This window comes from Oncorhynchus clarkii, chromosome 1 (assembly GCF_045791955.1).
Source record: "Oncorhynchus clarkii lewisi isolate Uvic-CL-2024 chromosome 1, UVic_Ocla_1.0, whole genome shotgun sequence".
NCBI classification, from domain to species: Eukaryota; Metazoa; Chordata; class Actinopteri; order Salmoniformes; family Salmonidae; genus Oncorhynchus; species Oncorhynchus clarkii.
The window spans coordinates 55,774,559-55,795,929 of record NC_092147.1 but is presented as its reverse complement, the minus strand read 5'-3'; the positions used below and the strand labels follow the sequence as shown (position 1 = coordinate 55,795,929).

The 21,371-nt window shown below is 41.0% G+C and overlaps 1 protein-coding gene across 1 annotated transcript in view; it reads left to right on the top strand.

Annotated features, from left to right (window-relative positions):
• LOC139409029 (cadherin-related 23) overlaps positions 1-21,371 on the top strand; it is a 611,517-nt gene that overhangs the window by 147,789 nt on the left and 442,357 nt on the right. The window contains exon 5 of the mRNA XM_071153685.1: positions 7,013-7,105. Coding sequence (XP_071009786.1) covers positions 7,013-7,105 — 93 coding nt within the window. The remainder of the gene's footprint in view (positions 1-7,012; positions 7,106-21,371) is intronic.

Genomic DNA, 21,371 nt, shown 5'->3' with positions numbered 1-21,371 from the left:
TGACATTTCAACCTACCCAACCGTATCGGTCATGGTAAAGACAGTACACTTGTTACGTGCACAGATAGGGGTCTACCTGTGCCCGAGCACCTGTCCCTTTGCCCTCCCTCTTGCCAGGTGCTCTTTTGGGTGGTGGTATATATATATTTTATTGTATACAGTTTTTGTTGTTGTTGTTCTGAACCCACTGTCCCCAAGTCGTCATGACATCATCAAGTTCGCCCACCCCTACCCCATCCGTTGGTCTGATGGGTCCACAGCTCACATGCACCAGGTTGTGCCTTTTTCCCAGTTTGCCCTGTATGAATTGCATGCGCAAATCCGGTCCCCGGTTGAGTGTGTGTAGCAAGCTTCCTAGTTTAAATATCAACAGTGCTGCCACAGCAGCATAACATTAACACTAGATAACACTTACATCATCATCAATATTTGGTATGTTTGCCTGCACAGCAGCACTTTATAATGTATTTACTTATAGAATCATAGCCGAGAAAAGGGTGCTTTAAGTGCTGCAGAAACCCTGATAAATTGAAATAAATGTGCAAGTTATATAATTACTGCTGTTTGTTCAGAAATAAATTACATTTTTCAGAATAGCTTACTACAGCATGAGTGGACCTATAATTTAGTCACAGAGGATCAATATCTTCTTTAAAAAAATTGCCTGTCTGTGTACTGTGTGTAGCCTAATAACAAGGCATAGCCTGCAATTGGGAAATATGTCAGTGAACAGCATGCAGACAAAACAGGCCTTTCACAATATTTAAAATACATTCGCGGGATAACACAGGTTGGAAAGCAAATGGTTCCTGCTGAAAAGTGAAGACTAATCTTTCTGCTATCGGCTGCAAAAATATTTTAGCAACTTCCAAACAGGCCTATTGAGAGAGGCTTTTCGCACAAGCCGGCGAGTGAGCTGCACATCATTGGGTGAGTCAGTGAACTAGAAAGATTTTTTAGTGCTTTCCTTCTCATATTGTCAATAGGTGTGTCTCCACACACTTAAGCCTAGGCTATTGATGGATTCAAGACATGGGCATTTTTAATGTTCTCAGATTCTCATTTTGTCAGTGTCAAAGTAGCCTGTCATTTTGATCATCTGTGCAGCATTTAAACATATTCTGCCAAAGTCTCCAGTCATGTAAAATGATGTAGATTGCATGAAATGTGTTCATAAAAGGACACATTTTTCAGGGACACTAGGATATTAAAAATGTGTGCAACTTCTGTAAGCACCCCTACTCTACTGCTCTATGCCACAGCGATGATATGCATGCAATCCTTTATTATAAAGGTTTTAAAGAACCTCTTGTGTTCCGGTACCTAAAAGCTCCACAGGTCACTCCCCCTTTCCACTCACCACTCATGATTTACAAATTAAGCACTGAACACAGGTAGTCTAGACTCCTTATAAGCACCATATTCTAAAGAATCCACACAAGCCACTGTCCAGCTAGCCATATATCATGAGTTAGAAGATTATGAGTATTAGGCTATATTATGAAGTTATTATTTAAGAGCATTGAAGATAAATCACAATCAGTAAAAAATGTGTCGAGGTAGCTAACTAGCAGATTAACATCAAGCACCATTTGCACATTTGTGAACTGATTGCCTCCCATCTATCTTCAGAGCTCGTGCTGATAGGTCACCTAAACTGGAACATGCTTAACACCCCAGCCATCCTACAATCTAAGCTTGATGCCCTCAATCTCACACAAGTTATCAATGAACCTACCAGGTACCACCCCAAAGCCGTAAACACGGGCACCCTCATATAGATATCATCCTAACCAACTTGCCCTCTAAATACACCTCTGCTGTTTTCAACCAAGATATCAGCGATCACTGCCTCATTAACTGCATCCGTAATGCGTCAGCGGTCAAACGACCCCCACTCAACACTGTCAAACGCTCCCTGAAACACTTCAGCGAGCAGGCCTTTCTATTTGACCTGGCCCGGGTATCCTGGAAGGATATTGATCTCATTCCGTCAGTAGAGGATGCCTGGTTGTTCTTTTTTAAATGCCCCATTCAATAAGCATGCCCCATTCAAGAAATGTAGAACCAGGAGCAGATATAGCCCTTGGTTCTCTCCAGACCTGACTGCCCTTAACCAACACAAAAACATCCTATGGCGTTCTGCATTAGCATCGAACAGCCCTCGTGATATGCAACTTTTCATGGAAGCTAGAAACCAATATACACAGGCAGTTAGAAAAGGCAAGGCTAGCTTTTTCAAGCAGAAATTTGCATCCTGCAACACAAACTCAAAAAAGTTCTGGGACACTGTAAAGTCCATGGAGAATAAGAACACCTCCTCCCAGCTGCCCACTGCACTGAGGATTGGAAACACTGTCACCACCTATAAATACACTATAATTGAAAATATCAATAAGCATTTTTCTACGGCTGGCCATGCTTTCCACCTGGCTACCCCTAACCTGGTCAATAGCACTGCAACCCCCACAGCAACTCGCCCAAGCCTTTCCCATGTCTCCTTCTCCCAAATCCAGTCAGCTGACGTTCTGAAAGAGCTGCAAAATCTGGACCCCTAGAAATCAGCCGGACTAGACAATCTGGACCCTTTCTAAAATTATCTGCCAAAATTGTTGAAACCCCTATTACTAGCCTGTTCAACCTCTCTTTCGTGTTGTCTGAGATTCCCAAAGATTGGAAAGCAGCTGTGGTCATCCACCTCTTCAAAGGGTGGTACACTCTTGACCCAAACTGCTACAGACCTATATCTATCCTACCCTGCCTTTCTAAGGTCTTCGAAAGCCAAGTCAACAAACAGATTACCGACCATTTCGAATCCCACCATACCTTCTCCGCTATGCAATCTGGTTTCAGAGCTGGTCATGGGTGCACCTCAACCACGCTCAAGGACCTAAATGATATCTTAACCGCCATCGATAAGAAACAATACTGTGCAGCCGTATTCATTGACCTGGCCAAGGCTTTCGGCTCTGTCAATCACCACATCCTCATCGGCAGACTCGGTAGCCTTGGTTTCTCAAATGATTGCCTCGCCTGGTTCACCGACTCTGATAGAGTTCAGTGTGTCAAATCGGAGGGCCTGTTGTCCGGGCCTCTGGCAGTCTCCATGGGGGTGCCACAGCGTTCAATTCTTGGACTGACTCTCTTCTCTGTATACATCAATGATGTCGCTCTTGCTGCTGGTGAGTCCCTGATCCACCTCTACGCAGACGTGTATACTTCTGTCCCTTCTTTGTACACTGTGTTAACAACCCTCCAGATGAGCTTCAATGCCATACAACTCTCCTTCCGTGGCCTCCAATTGCTCTTAAATACAAGTAAAACTAAATGCATGCTCTTCAACCGATCGCTGCCTGCACCTGCCCGCCCGTCCAACATCACTACTCTGGACGGTTCTGATTTAGAATATGTGGACAACTACAAATACCTAGGTGTCTGGTTAGACTGTAAACTCTCCTTCCAGACTCATATCAAACATCTCCAATCCAAAGTTAAATCTAGAATTGGCTTCCTATTTCACAACAAAGCATCCTTCACTCATGCTGCCAAACATACCCTTGTAAAACTGACCATCCTACCGATCCTCGACTTTGGCGATGTCATTTACAAAATAGTCTCCAATACCCTACTCAATAAATTGGATGCAGTCTATCACAGTGCCATCAGTTTTGTCACCAAAGCCCCATATACTGCCCATCAATGCGACCTGTACGCTGGCCCTCGCTTCATACTTGTCGCCAAGCACACTGGCTCCAGGTCATCTACAAGACCCTGCTAGGTAAAGTCCCCTCTTATCTCAGCTCGCTGGTCACCATAGCAAGACCAGGTGGGATCATGCGCTCCAGCAGGTATATCTCTCTGGTCACCCCCAAAACCAATACTTCCTTTGGCCGCCTCCCCTTACAGTTCTCTGCTGCCAATGACTGGAACGAACTACAAAAATCTCTGAAACTGGAAACACTTATCTCCCTCACTAGCTTTAAGCACCAGCTGTGAGAGCAGCTCACAGATTACTGCACCTGCACATAGCCCATCTATAATTTAGCCCAAACAACTACCTCTCCCCCTACTGTATTTATTTATTTATATGCACCCCATTATTTTTATCTCTAGTTTGCACTTTTTTCCACCTCAAATCTACCATTCGAGTGTTTTACTTGCTATACTGTATCACATTGTATATAGACTTATTTTTCTACTGTATTATTGACTGTATGTTTGTTTTACTCCATGTGTAACTCTGTGTTGTATGTGTCGAACTGCTTTGCTTTATCTTGGCCAGGTCGCAATTGTAAATGATAACTTGTTCTCATCTTGCCCACCTAGTTAAATAAAGGTGAAATAAAGAAGCATTAACAACAATGATCAAATCAAATCAAAGTTCATTTGTGCACCTGTTGTATTTAGCGCACGTGACAAATTAACTTTGATTTGATTTGATCATTGATGTTACAAGAACAAGTTCTCAACTTACAGTGAAATGCTTACAGACTCTAACCAATAGTGCAAAAAAGTATTAGGTGAACAATAGGTAGGTAAAGAAATAAAACAACAGTAAAAAGACAGGCTATATACAGTAGCGAGGCTATAGAACTAGCTACATACAGACACCGGTTGTCAGGCTGATTGAGGTAGTATGTACATGTAGATATGGTTAAAGTGACTATGCATATATGATGAACAGAGAGTAACAGTAGAGTAAAAGAGGGGTTGGCGGGTGGTGGGTGGCGGAACACAATGCAGATAGCCTGGTTAGCCAATGTGCGGTAGCACTGGTTGGTCGGCCCAATTGAGGTAGTATGTACATGAATGTATAGTTAAAGTGACTATGCATATATGATAAGCAGAGAGTAGCAGCAGCGTAAAACGAGGGGTTGGAGGGGTACACAATGCAAATAGTCTGGGTAGCCATTTGATTACCTGTTCAGGAATCTTATGGCTTGGGGGTAAAAACAGTTGAGAAGCCTTTTTGTCCTAGACTTGGCACTCTGGTACCGCTTGCCATGCAGTATTAGAGAGATCAGTCTATGACTGGGGTGGCTGGGGTCTTTGAGAACTTTTAGAGCCTTCCTCTGACACCGCCTGGTGTAGAGGTCCTGGATGGCAGGCAGCTTAGCCCCAGTGATGTACTGGGCCGTACGCACTACCCTCTGTAGTGCCTTGCGGTCGGAGGCTGAGCAATTGCCATACCAGGCAGTGATGCAACCAGTCAGGATGCTCTCGATGTTGCAGCTGTAGAACCTTATGAGGAGCTCAGGACCCATGCCAAATCTTTTTAGTTTTCTGAGGGGAAATAGGCTTTGTCGTGCCCTCTTCACGACTGGCTTGGTGTGTTTGGACCATTCCAGTTTGTTGTTGATGTGGACACCAAGGAACTTGAAGCTCTCAACGTGCTCCACTACAGCCCCGTCGATGAGAATGGGGGCATGCTCGGTCCTCCATCATCTCCTTAGTCTTGGTTACGTTGAGGGATAGGTTGTTATTCTGGCACCACACAGCCAGGTATCTGACCTCCTCCCTATAGGCTGTCTCATCGTTGTCGGTGATCAGGCCTACCACTGTTGTGTCGTCGGCAAACTTAATGATGGGGTTGGAGTCATGCCTGGCCATGCGGTCGTGGGTGAACAGGGAGTACAGGAGGGGACTGAGCATGCACCCCTGTGGTGCTCCAGTGTTGAGGATCAGCGTGGCAGATGTGTTGCTATCTACCCTCTCCACCTGGGGGCGGCCCATCAGGAAGTCCAGGATCCAGTTGCAGAGGGAGGAGTTTAGTCGCAGGATCCTTAGCTTTGTGATGAGCTTTGAGGGTACTATGGTGTTGAGCGCTGAGCTGTAGTCAATGGATAGCATTCTCACATAAGAATTCCTTTTGTCCAGGTGGGAAAGGGCAGTGTGGATTGCAATAGAGATTGCAATATTTTTGGATCTGTTTGGGCGGTATGCAAATTGGAGTGGGTCTAGGGTTTCTGGGATAATGGTGTTGAAGTGAGCCAACCTTTCAAAGCACTTCATGGTTACGGACATGAGTGCTACGGGTCTGTAGTCATTTAGGCAGGTTGCCTTTGTGTTCTTGGGCACAGGGACTATGGTGGTCTGCTTGAAACATGTTGGTATTACAGACTCAGTCAAGGACATGTTGAACATGTCAGTGAAGACACCTGCCAGTTAGTCAGCACACATGCCCGGAACACACGTCCTGGTAATCCGTCTTGCCCCGCAGCCTTGTATATGTTGACCTTTTTAAAGGTCTTACTCACGTCGGCTACGGAGAGCGTGATCACACAGTCATCCGGAACAGCTCATGCTCTCATGCATGCCTCAGTGTTGCTTGCCTCAAAGCGAGCATAGAATTGATTAACCTCGTCTGGTAGGCTTGTGTAAGCAGGAATAAGTAGGATAGAGTTGTGGTCGGATTTACCAAATGGATTGTGAGGGAGAGCTTTGTGCGCGTCTCTGTAGGTGGAGTACAGGTGATCTAGAATTTTTTTCCATCTGGCTGTACATTTCACATGTTGATGGAAATTTGGTAGAACTGATTTAAGTTTCCCTTCATTAAAGTCTCCGGCCATTAGGAGCGCCGCCTCTGGGTGAGTGGTTTCCTGTTTGCTTATTTCCTTATACAGTTGAGTGCGGTCTTAGTGCCAGCATCTGTCTGTCTGTGGTGCTAAATAAACAGCCACGAAAAGTATAGCCGAAAACTCTCTAGAGAAGTAGTGTGGCCTGCAATTTATCACAATATACTCTACTTCAGGGGAGCAAAATATTGCTTACAATTTGTGATGTGTTGGGGAAATAAATAGGCCTATAGAAAACAGCATCTAAAAATAAATTGCTTCAGATGCAGTCTGTATGTTTGAAGATGTTTTATTTTCAGGGGGAGGCCCTGCTGTTCATAGTGTATGTACTGCGTGTGTGTGTGTGGGGAGGGGGGGGGGAGTGGCGTGTGGCTGTATTTCTCCTTGCCTGTGTGTGTTTGTGCAATAACAAATCAGTACCTCTTGTGCCTTCGCAGGTGGTCAAAGACACAGTAAATATCCAGATAGGAGACGTGAATGACAACTCCCCAACTTTCCATGGCCAGCTGTACACAGTACACATCGCAGAGGTAGGCTACAGTCATGTACAGTATGTGTGTGTTGTAGTGTGATAGTGTGTCTGTGTGTTCGTGTTTGTGTGTATGTCACTTCAAAATCCCTATTGTGCCATGAGATGTTTTATACATTTTTTAAAGCTAATTTTGATGTTTTCTTGTGTAATTGGAGATGGAAGGGAGTTCCATGTGATCATGGCTCTGTTGCCATTAATTTGTTTTTGACTCGGGGACTGTGATGAGACCCCTGATGGCATGTCTTGCGTGGTGTGTATGGATATGTGAACTGTATGTTATTTGACTATGTGTAAAATCTGGAATTTGTATCACAGTACGTTATAAAAATAGTTTTCCCACTCATCATCTTGATGGAAAGGAATTGGGTTTTCTGCCCATGATACCATTTAACGTACTCCAAAGTATTTTTTCATTGTGTTTTATGTCATTTATCTTGGATTGGCAATGTAATTTCTTGTTATTTTTGTTAAGTTTATTCACAACCTTTCTAAATATACAGTATGTCAACCGATTAGCTGAGCAGCCTGACTTGTTTGCCTCCACTTTTGTATAATTTATTTTTACTTCATCATCAATCCAGGAGGCTCTAACAGTTTTCACAGTTAATTTCATAACAGGTTCATGCTTGTCAACAATTGACATGAATCATTTTATAAACACTCTCAGAGGTGCATCTGGGTTCAGTTCCTCATACACATCAGACCAACATGCATTTTCTACATCCTCAACAAAAGAATCATGAGAAAACATTTTGTATGATATTTTATCATTTACTTTAGGACCTGCCGTTGATACTTTGGCTTTCCCTGTTATTACCACAATGTTATGGTCACTACAGCCATTGGGAACTGATGATTCTTCGGAGCAAAGCTCTGTAGCATTAGTGAAGATATGATCAATACAAGTGGATGTCACAGATCCAACACTATCGGTATGCACTGTAGTTGGTTGAGTGATAACGTGGGTCATGTTACAGCCATTCGTCACAGTTAGAAGCTTCCTCTTGAGAGGACAGCTAGTTGCTAACCAGTCAATGTTCAGGTCACCCAGAAAATAGACCTCTCTGTTAACATCACACACACACACTATCAAGCTTTGCACACATTTTATTAAAATACTGACTGTTAGCCTATTGTAGCACCCCAAAAGAAGAGGCTTTAGATGAGGCAGGTGAACTTGCAACCACACTTCAACAACATTTGACATATGATCTTCTCTAAGCATTACAGTGATATGGCTCTGAACATATACAGCAACACCTCCCCCATGGGCATTTGTGTCTTTTCTTTAGACATTATATCCCTGGATTGTTACTGCTGTATCCTCAAAGGAATTATCTAATTGAGTTTCAGAGATTGACAGTTTATCTGTATTTGTTAAAGATCCCATTAACATACTTGTTTGATATATGTTTTAACCACTCCTATTTAAATGGTAGATTACCGGAAACTCAACAAGAAGGTCTGATTTCATTATTACTGAAACAGGATACAAGTGGTGTACATAAAGATCCAGTCCATTGAAAAAATTGGATGCCCCTTACACTTCGGTGTTGTGATTCTAGCAAAATGTATAGCGCATAGAATTAATATTTTTTGATAAAGTACAACTGAAGTTTATATATAAATGCCTGGAACATTTCAATTTTGGACAATCTCTTATAAAATGGGTTAACGTGATGGATAATAATCTTAGGTGTAAAATGGTAAATAATGGCTACTTCTCAAAAGGGTTTAAGTTGTCAAGAGGAGTAAAACAAGGTTGCCCACTATGTATTGAAATGTTAGCTATTAAAATACAGATCCAACAATAATTTCAAACGGTTAGAAATCCAGGGCTTAAAAACAAAGGTGTCATTGTACACTGATGATTCATGTTTTATTTTAAATCTACAATCATAGAGTATCTAGATACTTTTTCTAACCTCTCTGGATATTGGATCATATTGGATCACTAAAAAAGAAAACTTTTACATTACCGTGTAGTTTACAATTGTCTGATGGTGATTTGGACATACTCGATATACATATTACAAAATACATAAATGATCTCACGCCGATACATTTTTATAGAATGTTAGCAAAAATCACCCCAATTAACTCTTTAGTCATATCCCAGTTTACCAATTTGCTTATGGTCTTGCCTACACCTAGCAAACAGTTATTTAAAATGTATGAGAAAAAAGTATTCCATTTTATTTGGAATGGCAAGCCAGACAAAATTAAGCAGGCCTATTTATACAATGACCATGAATTTCTGGGGGCAGAAATTCTTAAATATTAAACATTAGACTTCTCACTAAAAGCTTCAGTCATACAAAAGTTTAACTTAAATCTGAACTGGTTCTCTCGCAGATTAGTAAGAATGTCTCACCCCATGTTCAAGAATGGCCTTTTTCCTTTTATTCAGATTACAACGTTGCACTTTCGGTTATTTCAAAAGGAAATAATCTCCCAAATATCACTATTAAATTAAAAAAATAAAACATAGAAAGTTGGTTGCAATTTCAATTTAATCCACCAAAAATAATACAACTAATATTGTTGTTAAATTCAAATATACTAATAGATAAAAAAAAATAGATATAAAAAATTTGAATAAAAACATGCTATAATCTTTCTAAAATAAATCATAAATAGGACTAGTGGAGTTATCTCACATGCAGCTATCAAAATATTTGGAAATGTCTGCTCTACCCACAATTACAACTAACTAATTCCAGCATTACTGCAAAAATGGAAGAGGCAAGTGGAAGGTAAAAAGTAGGGCATTTTTCTGTTGGCCCTTCATTGAAGACCCTAATTGGTTAAAGAAAATTGTAACAAATAAAAAAGAATACCAGTTTCATTTAACCCTTGTGTAGTCTTAACATTCTGTATTCTCCCTTTGTCCTAAGGGTAAAAAATGACCTACCTTCATTAAACCCCTAAAATAGAGGAGGAGGAGCTTAATTTAATTTTAATCTGTTTTTTCCCTCTTCACAGTGCAGAAAGACATTTAATCAGTGGACACCACTCGTTTCTAGTAGAACACACCTGTCATAATTGTTTTCTTTACTAAAGAGAGGTTAATTATTATTATTATTATTATTGCTAAAGGTACTGCATAGGTGTAAATATATATTTTTTTGCAAGAGATAGCACTTGCATAGCCTAAGAAAGTAGCAGAAATGTGCAGAAAGTTGATTTGAATGTATTTTATTAAAGGGAAACAATAACAGTCTTGAATTTTTTGGCAACATAGTGATATATTCTTATATATTGTACAATGAAGATTTCAACTACAAAATTATACTATTCTCCTATTTTTTAATCATTGCTCCCACCCACAAGGTGTACCAACAACAATAAATACGAATAAAATAAGATAATAGATACAAAACAAAAACGTGAAGAACATAAATCAATCAACTCTAATTAGCACATGTAGGACAGTATACAAGTGTGTGTGCATGGACTTTGCAGATGTATTTCTCACATGTGCAGCACATAGTATTTGTTTGACAGTCTTTGCGGGCCAGAATTGGTATCTCCTCCTCTTGCCTGCCCCAACTACAGCCTCAGGTGGATCAGGACACGATTCAGCCCCCTGAACAGCTTTCACAAGAGCTGCAGAGGCTGCTGTGTGGGGGATGCGCTCCCTTCTTTGAATGTGTGGGGTTACAAGTGCCTGTCCCAGCCGCTCCAGGAACACTGTCCTCTTGTTCCGCTTATCAGGCATCCAGGCAGGGTTGATCTTGTTCCATATCACAAAGGTATTGTATGAGGACACATCAATGATGTTATGGAAGATGACCAGGGGCCAGCGGGCAGTCATCATCCTGCATCTGCAAGCTCCAATCACCTTGTCCAGGTTGTCCATGCCTCCTTTGTTGTGGTTGTAGTCCAGGATGATGCTGGCTTCCTGTCCTCACGATCACTGATATCAGCTGTTTTGTGCAGTGTTCTCAGGAGGACCAAATTCTTGTTTATCTTGTGGAGGTAAGAAACTAGAGTGGTGGTGGGGGTTAAGGCAAACTTTGATGAGAAGTCATCTCTCTACCTTGTTGCGAGGAGTGCAGGGGGGAGCTCAGGCTTGTTCTTTCTAACTGTGCCAACCATGGTGATCTTCATTTTTCAGGAGCTGCTGGCTGAGTTCAATCAGTAGCACACATAATCTCAATATCTCATTGTGTATGTGTGTGTGTGTGTGTGTGTGTGTGTGTGTGTGTCTTTGTGTTTTTTGTGGAGTGTAAATTATTTTATAACTCCGGGTCAAAGCTGACCTTAAGACAATCGTTGTACCCTGGTGGTGTACAGTTTTCATGTAAATATGAACAAAGGCGATGTTTCAGTTTTTGTTGGTGTCACGCTAGGAAAAGTCATCAAATTTCAAGTTGGAAAAATATAAATTATGGGGTTTTCCCTGCTGTTGAACATAGTGGCGGGTCATTGGCATTCTCTCAACCAGCATCATGAGATAGTCACCTGGAATGCATTTCAAATAACAGGTGTGCCTTGATAAAAGTTAAATTGTGAGATTTCTTTCCTTCTTAATGTGTTGGAGCCAATCAGTTGTGTTGTGACAATGTAGGGGTGGTATGCAGAAGATTTGGTAAAATACCAATCCATGGTATGGCAAGAACAGCTCAAATAAGCAAAGGAAAAGGGTGTCTACTTTGAAGAATCTCAAATATAAAATATATATATTTGTTAAACACTTTTTTTGGTTACAACATAATTCCATTTGTTATTTCATAGCTTTGATGTCTTCACTATTATTCTACAATGTAGAAAATAGTAAAAATAAAGAATTGAATGAGTAGGTGTGTCTAAACTTTTGACTGGTACTATATATATATATATATATATATATATATATATATATATATATGGAGCTACAATATATCTGCAATATTAAAGCTGATCTACCCCTCAATGTTATTCCATGCCACCAATGTTAATTTCATAAACCTTATTTCTAAGGCAACATATTGGCTATTCTTAGCCCTTCCCTGGGTAGCTTATCTGAGATAGGCATAATGTGGAGACAAAAAAAATAGGACACCTGTTGGTGTGTGTTTGTGATATTGGGCTGAAGCTACTGTGCCGGAAGCTTGGCTCTCTCGCTCCTCCCAGTCTTTTGGGAGGGAGGGTGAACAATGAGCTTGTTGTGGCAGATGTAAGCGATGTCCCCACATTCTCTGGCAGCTTAATAGCTCGGATAAGTTATTTCCGCCTCTGGCACACAGCTTCAGAGAACTCCTCGTTGAGGAAGATGTTGGTTCCTCTCAAGTTCTTGGCTCTCTCCAGAACAGCCATATTTGAACCTTAGTAACTTGACCACTATCGACATGGGTCTGTCACCTGGGCTGGTTACAGGTTTTTGCAACCTTTGGGCACGCCCCACCTCAATGTTCCTTTGATCCATCTGCAGCTTTTCGGTGATCATTTTTCTCACTTTATCCTTTGTCCAGGTCTCATGTGGAGACTCTCGTATACCATCCACAACAATGTTATTCCTCATTCATTGTCCTTCTAGATAGCCTGTTTTCCCAGTCATATGTGATAATGATTCACAGACAGTGCCAATTTTGTGTGGAATTGTTTATTGTCATCTTGCTGCAAGTCTCTTTCAGGACGTCCACCTCTCCCTGGAAGAACTGCAAACTGTTCTTAAGGTATTGGACCTCTCTGGTCAGACCATCCATTATTTTGTTTGTTGAGTCCACCAGTATTTGGACAAAGCTCTTTTCCTGATGCTGTAACAATTGCTTTTAGACATGTTTTTGTTGATTTTAAAGATCACGCACCTCTGAGAGCGAAACACTGTCCTCTCCATTACTTCCACCTTCTTTAACTTTGGGAGCCATGATGGTAACAACGTAGGCTAACGCTGGTACTCCACGCAAACCAAACCAGCACAGCTCACATGGCCGATGGAAACAGCAACAAACAGCAGAGATTTAAACAGCCACCATCCGCGATCACAGCCACAATTGCTTTGTTTCCTTTGAATTGGGGTCTGTTTGAATAGGCTAAAAAGAAGAGCTGGTATGTGTAAAAAACATGATGGCACAGTGGACTAATTCCATGGATAGCGAACAGAAGATCATAGGTTTGAAACTCATTGATGCCGTAACACAATAAACAATCAATGTGTTTGCATTAATTTATGTGTCCTCTCTGTGTTTGGAGTAAAACAAATCTAACCCAAATTAAGCTCGCAGTGTTATGAAAAGTCTTATTCAAAAACTTACAAAAACCTTTGCATTTCATTCTTAGAGGGTTAAGAAAACGTTCAATAATAACCATAAGAAAATGTTCACAAGATTTAGAGAATGTTCTCAGAATGTTATTTAATTACCTTCAAATAACTTATAATTTCCGTTCTCAGAGTGTTAATAAAACCAACCAGGACATATTTAAAGGAACTCAAGTAAAACATTCTCAAACTGCAACTTAAAAACAAATATTCCTAGAACATTCAGAACAGTTTGTATTTGTTCTCAGAATGTTTAAACAACATTCAATTTTAATGGTCAGAAGATGTAGACAAAGAACTGGTTTGGGAATCATCGTCTTTCTCATATTTGGAGAAAGTCAACTTGCCTTCCAAACAGAACAACTCTCCATGTGGAGTGCTGTCCTAAATCTCTACCCTACAGCTTGTCTTTCTCTCTCTGTCTACTACCTCCACCAACTCTCTTCCACCTTTTTTCTATCTCCCTCCTCTCTTTCTATCCCTCCTTTCCTCTCCCATTTTCAGTTGCTCTCTTCCCCCTCTCTCTCTCTTTCTCCCTCTATCCCTGTTCTTTGCCCTCTCCCCAATCTAATCCTTGATATTAAGTAATTGCCAGAGTGGAGTAAAGTGTTGGAGTGTGGAACTTCAAACAGAGGCTAAAATCTATCTCAGCGCGCACACACATATATTGTGTTGTGTTTATATTGAGTGCATAGCCTACCCCCAGTCCTTTCCAAATCTTCAAAGCCACTGGGATTTTTCTCCTCTTCAATCCATAAAGTCCAGCAAATAAATTCAGAGAAATAGGAGACTGTTTAGCCTGCCCTGTTTACCTCCTCCTATGAGTGGAGTGAAGGGTTCTCTCAGGGTTCTACCAGGGTCCTCTCTGGGTTGTCTGAGGGTTCTATCAGGGTTATGTTACAGTTATATCAGCATATATCATGGTTCTCTCAGGGTTCCAGTTACTAAGAGCTGCCAATGTCAACTGTTCCTTTAAACTTTAACCCTATGCAATTACACATTCAAATAGATATAGACCTGTAGGGCAGGGATGTTATCATTCCTGTAAATACAGCATAGTTTTATTTTGATAATACAAAAGACCAGTCAGGTTGAATTGGCTGAAATCGTGTTTCTGAAATGCTGTTATTTCAAGATAAACCATGGTAAATGCCTGTTTACTAAAGTATCACTACTTATAGAACAGGGAACGGATTGAGTCACAACACCCTTACTGCCTTATCTTCTCCTCGTTTCTAAGTCATGGGAGAAACGAGGAGAAGATAAGGCAGTGAGGGTGTTGTGACTCAATCCGTTCCCTGTCCTATTCTGTTTCCTCCACTCCGTCCCTTCTTTCCTTCCTCCCTCTCATCATCTTCCGCCTCCGACAACTTTTTGTCCCCCGTATTTTTATGGTCTCCGTCTGTGACCTCTGGTGACCACGGGCAAAGCAAACTTTGCAACATCACTCCATCAACCTGTCACTTACCGGACATGCCACAGTAACCAGTCAATCACAGATTACGGCTTTAATTAACAACTCTGAGACAACAAACTAGTTCCTGAAATTGACTGCAGAGAAAAATAGACAGGGGGAGGGACAGAGACAGAGATAGGGAAAGTAACATGGAAAGGAGTGGAAAGAGATGGGAGACAGGGAGTGAAAAAGATAGACAGAAATGTGTTATGTGTGAGAGACAGACGGAGAGAAACAATAACAATGTAAGGAGTGGGAAAGAGATGGAAGAGAGGGAGTGGGAAAGTGAGATCAAACAGGAATACAGAGAGAGAGAAAAGGGAAACAGCTAAATGACATGACAATATGAATAAAGGAAGAAGAAAAGTGATGATGTAAGAGCTCTTGATAGAGAAAGCAACAAGGTGGATTAAGACATTGAAAGGAACTACATCCCAGTTAGCACAGTGAACAGATTAAGCTGTTACACTGGCTCAATATGATCTGAGGACAGGGAGGGCTAGTATGTAGACGAGTGGCGTGTGTGTGTAATTGAGCACGTGTAGAGGAGAGGAGTGTGTGTAATTGAGGAGGTGGAGAGACTAGGAGTGTGTGTGTGTGTGTGCGTCTGTGTGTGTAATTGTGAGTTTAATTTGTGGGGCTATAAAGAGGGTGAAGGGTAGCAGGTGGGCTGCTAGCATTCCCTCGTGTCAGCGCTAATGAGCTGGGAAGATTTACAGCAACCAGACATTGTGGAGACAAAGAGATAATGGCTGCATCTCAAATGGCTCCCTTTTCCGCATATAGTCTACTACATTTGACTAGAGCCCATAGGGTCCTTCCATACGGCTCAGGTGAAAACTTGTGCACTATATAGGGTATTTGGTGCCATTTGGGATGCACCCAGAGACTATCACCCAAACACAATGTTTGACTAAAACAACAGATTCCCCATGTGATAGAATGATGGTGATGGTCATGGTGCAGGGGTCCTGCATGTTGAGTAAGGGAGATGTTTTCTTTTTTCTTCACATTTTAGAGTAAGGTGTATCCTGATCTGTTAACTTTTTGGTATGAGCTCAAGAAAGGTGATAATATATTTACTGGCATTCAGCCCTATGATTCTTGATCTAGAGCTAGTATAACACACCTCAAAGTATTTTAAATGTAGTCTGTCTGTCTGTCTGTCTGTCTGTCTGTGTCTGTCTGTCTGTCTGTCTGTCTGTCTGTGTGCGTGTGTGTGTCTGTCTGTGGGTCTGTCTATGGGTCGGTGTGTCTGTTTGTCTGTCTGTGTCTGTGGGTCGGTTTGTCTCTCTGTGTGTGTGTGTCTGTCTGTGGGTCGGTCGGTGTGTCTGTCTATATATGTGTGTGTGTGTGTGTGTGTGTGTGTGTGTGTGTGTGTGTGTGTGTGTGTGTGTGCTTTTGTGCGTGTCTTTGTGTATACAGCAACTCAGTGTTTAATAAAAACCAGTCACCCCAGGGAGGTCCGATTCCCCACCCCCCAGCCTCTCGTCCCATGCTCCCTGACCCCTAAACCCTCTCCCACTGCGAGTTAGTCTCTGTGTCATTGAAACGTCGCCATCATCAAATGCCATCACTAATGACTTTGAGACTCGCCAAGTGTGTTTTGTGTCCTGTTGCTCTCCCCAGCTGTATCCTACCCCAATGACACAAACACACTATTTCTCCTGCTCTCTTTCTCTCTTCTTTTTTCTTTCCCCAAATACCCCTCTTTCTTTCTTTGTATTCCACTCTCTCCCGTTCATGACATATACTGTACATACAGAGAGACAGGCAAGCACGCACGAACACACACAAATCTATACCTTTTCTGTATTGTCACTCTCTCTCTCCTTTATCTACACCTTAATAACTCATCCATTCATCAATTGTTTTTATCCTCCAGTAGACAGGCGGTGTAGTAGAATATTGAACACAGATAAGCCAACAGCGATGCAGAGGGAGATAGTACAGCCATGTCTGGCCCTAAAATGCACACTCTTAGAAAAAAAGGGCTCCAAAAGGGTTCTTTGCAGAGGGATAGGGTTCTACCAAGAACCATTTTACCTAGAACCTTTAAAAACCTAAATGTTTTTGGAAGAAAGGTTTCTTTGATGATTCTTTGGAAGGCAAGAAGGGTTCTACAAAGAACCCTTCTGAATCTGAATATATTTTTTAATTATATATATTTTTCTTATTTTAAATAGTGCCTGATTATTAGTGTTTACCTCAGTGTTGAATCCTCAGCATCAATAGTTTGAGTAATCTGATCATTTTAAAACAATAGGTGTGAGAATGTTTTAAACTGTACCTACAGTATATGGGAATATTTTCGCATGGTATTCTCTTATTCTCTTGTACCATACTGACATAGTTCATATCATTGCCATGATTTCTGTCTTTCAAATTCATATTTTATGTGATATTAAGCAGAGAGTAGTATATTAGAAGGCAGTGAACCAGCAGTGTATTGCATGGTTGTCACAGCTGATGAAAGGAGCGGACCAAGGTGTAGCGCGTACATGTTCTTTAATTAAGAAAAGACACCGAACAGAACAAAACAATACACACTACAAAACAAAGACGCTTAATGCTAAGTGCCATAAAGAAAGTCAACTTCCCACAAACACAGGTGGGAAAAAGGGTACCTAAGTATGGTTCCCAATCAGAGACAACGATAGACATCTGTCCCTGATTGAGAACCATACCCGGTCAAAACATAGAGATAGAAAATCATAGAAACACAAAACATAGAAATGCCCACCCCAACTCACGCCCTGACCAAACCAAAGTAGAGACATAAAAAGGATCTCCAAGGTCAGGGCGTGACAATGGTACACAGCAAATTGGCCAGTTTTAACTCGTGTTGATTTTTTGTGTGTAACTTTCTAGTGTTGATTAAGAAGTTAACTTAACTCAACTTAAAGGTACACTATGCAGAAATAGCTCTAAATTCAAATGCTAAAATTCTAATAGTTCGCTTAATTTCAGTTTATGTGACAAAACAAGCAAGTATAGTTTAAATATTTATTGTACTATCTAAACCGCTATCCTTTCCATGACCACAAATATTTGAATTTTCAGCTGGTTGAAGCTGGTGTACAAAACCGAAAGTGAAAGATGCAAAAATGAAAATTAAGAACCGGAAGCATAGACATACCACACATAGAACAAAAATGCAGCTTCTTAAACTTTCTTTCAATGACAGATCTATAACTCACATTTCTATGTGAATTTGGTTGGGTCTGTCACGTTCTGACCTTAGTTATTTTGTTATGTCTTTGTTTTAGTATGGTCAGGGCGTGAGTTGGGTGGGTTATCTATGTTTGTTTTTCTATGAGTTGGTATTTCTGTGTTTGGCCTGGTATGGTTCTCAATCAGAGGCAGCTGTCAATCATTGTCCCTGATTGAGAACCATACTTAGGCAGCCTGTTTTCACCCTTGCTTTGTGGGTGATTATTTTCTGTGTCTGTGTGTTCCACATGGAACTGTTTTGTTTTTTGTTATTTCACGTTATTTTGTATTTTTCTGTGTTCTATTAAAAGTATCATGAACACTTACCACTCTGCGCATTGGTCCTCCGATCCTTCCTACTACTCCTCGTCAGAGGAGGAAGAAGACCTTGACAGGGTCGCCCAAAAAGTTATATATTGCAGCTTTAACGCTTAGTGGTGTAAAATAACCCGCGTTGGTGTTAATAGCCAGAGTTGAGTCTGGTTGTGTCATTTTTACTTTGTGCGAGTAACACACTCAAAACCATGCCCATTATATTTCCCATCTTTCTCTATTGCAGGGTGATTTTCAGAAGTCTTTGTTTTTGCAGGCCCGATGTGGCCTGTAAAGCAGGAGTTTCCTAACATCACTGTGTTAGGGTATAACTAGGCCCTCAAATTGGAGTCCTGCACGGGTCCGTTATTTTTAGCCGCAGCCGCTTTGTGCCGGACATGTCAATTCCAAGCCCCATCACGACAGATTTTTCTCCTCAACCAGACACTCGCATATCATTTTTCAGAGAGCCGATCCGTGGCCCACCAAATAACATTAATTTATTCATTGTTTTTATGACTCCAGAGGAGTAGGCTAGCTATTGCTATTCCCTGCATGAGTTTGTCTGCGTGTCTATTCAACATTTGGATAAAAGAAAACCATGCCATGAATTAAGAACAATAGGCCTACCTTCTTATTTACACAATAAGATGCAGCACATTGAGAACTCTATTCGCTTTGAAAAAGAGCCTTCTAATTAGCCTTCTTCTTACCTAATGAAAACATATGGCTGATAACAAAACGCACCATAAAATGCAATATTGTTTAGATAATCAGTATCATTTAAACTTAAATTAACAATTGCCAGAATCAATAGGCTATAGGCTGCAAACATAGCCTACATGATTTTATTTAGTATGAAATTGGCTACTCAAACTATTATCAGCCACACAGGTTTGAACTTTATATGGCCTGTATATGGTTTAAACGAACAAAAGTCTGAATTAATGTAAATTGACTGATAAGTAACTGAATTATCATAAACAAATACATGCTTGCACTTTTGCAGGCTGTGTGTCTATCAATCGGGTTGTTGTACTCTTTGTCCACAATGACTCCACAATTCACGAGGATTTCACTCACGCGGCACCTGTTTCCACGATGGTATAATTCACCATCTCAACCTTTCTTTTTATTTCTCTTGTTAAGTTAGTTATTTTTTGTGTGAGCTAGGAGTCAGGGAAAATAAACTTGACAATTTATTGTTGCGTGACGGAAGGAAACATGAGCTTTGCAGGTGGACAAATTAGGAATGTTTCAACACCACACAAATAGCCTAGTAATGGACAGTTCCCGGCTACACTCTCACTCCGTGATTGCATGGTAGCCTAGGCCTAGGCTATGTCTGCCTCACTGCTCACATAGCCGAATGTAATTCGCAACACAACACATTCGCAACACAACAAGCTCCTTGGTTAGTAAAACTAATATTTTTTTTCAACAACGTTTTCGACTCTCAATATAATTGTTCTGAATCACGAGTGGGACAAACCGAAGAACCCTATATGATTCTACTTACTATGATTCTAGTGCGCTATACAGATGGATCGAATATATTGGCAAACAGGCAGACAGACAAGCACTGCTAGATAGGAAACTTTAAGCTATCTGGGTTTTTTTCACAGCTAGATAACTAAATGTGAGCTTATCTGTTTTCTCTCCTCTCTCCATTCTGTCAGGCAGCAGGTGAAGGCAAATCCCTGCTCAGCTCAGGTATTTCTGTATTTGCTATCAACTCTGTCTTAGTGTCCCTCTCACAGAGCTGATGAGCGAGCTCTCCCATTGACTGCATTATAGACCAGTCTCTGTTTTAGCTGGGGGTGGACAGGCTACACAATAGAAATAGAATGACTAGAATATGGGTACACTCAATATGGCCACCAGAATTTACAGTAAACGTAATCACGGAACGTTGACTTGAATGGGAATGTACATTTTAATAATTCTATGTCTATGGGAGACAACTGTTCCTGGAACAATTACAGACCATAGAAAGTCAAACAGGATCGAAGCTTGAGAGTGGTCAGGTCATCATAACTGTGCAGATTCTATCTGGTGATACTGTACTGACTGCCACAGCATTCATGTGAACTGATGTTACATTGATGTTGAAATCACATCACAAGAGATCAAAGAATGGCAGGACAGTACTGGAGGGTTGGGCTGGGGAATGGAGAGTGGTTGGCAGAGAGGCAGGCAGGCAGACATATAGACGTACGCACGCATGCACACACACACGTTCATTATGCCTGTGAATTAGATATTTAAAGCTTGTTGTTCTATTGTGCAGAACAACAGAGGACTTGCACTCTTGATGTGCCCTGTGTCACTATAAAGTAGACATCAGATTTATCTGATCTAGTCCCATTTTCTCTTAACTTTGTCAAATGTTTATTATTGTGAAAACATAACTTCAAGACCTAATCATGTATGCCTCTGTGACTCGTATCATATTATCCTGCCAGAGGTTATTGTACCCATATCACCTTGGTCATATTAGATCCATTATTTGCATTTTATCTGACTTATAAACTAAGACATTATGAAACAATCCTATTAATTTTTGAATTTGTAAACTCTCCTCATTACTGTTGGCAAAAAGAAAATGGCTGTTTGTACTGTAGTTGTCATAAAATCAAACACTCCCTCTGCATCTACCATAGCATAAACACGCAGAGAGTGTCAGCAGTTTTAAATTCCTCTACATCACAGAGGACTTGACATCAAATCAAATTGTATTGGTCACATGCACATGGTCTTTTAGTATGTCTTATCTTTTAGTATTTCGTATTGTTGTTGCGGGCAAAAATGTTATTAAAGTTCATTTCCTGCAATTCAACGAGAGAGAGAGAGAGAGAGAGAGAGAGAGAGAGAGAGAGAGAGAGAGAGAGAGAGAGAGAGAGAGAGAGAGAGAGAGAGAGAGAGAGAGAGAGAGAGAGAGAGAGAGAGAGAGAGAGAGAGAGAGAGAGAGAGAGAGAGAGAGAGAGAGAGAGAGAGAGAGAGAGAGAGAGAGAGAGAGAGAGAGAGAGAGAGAGAGAG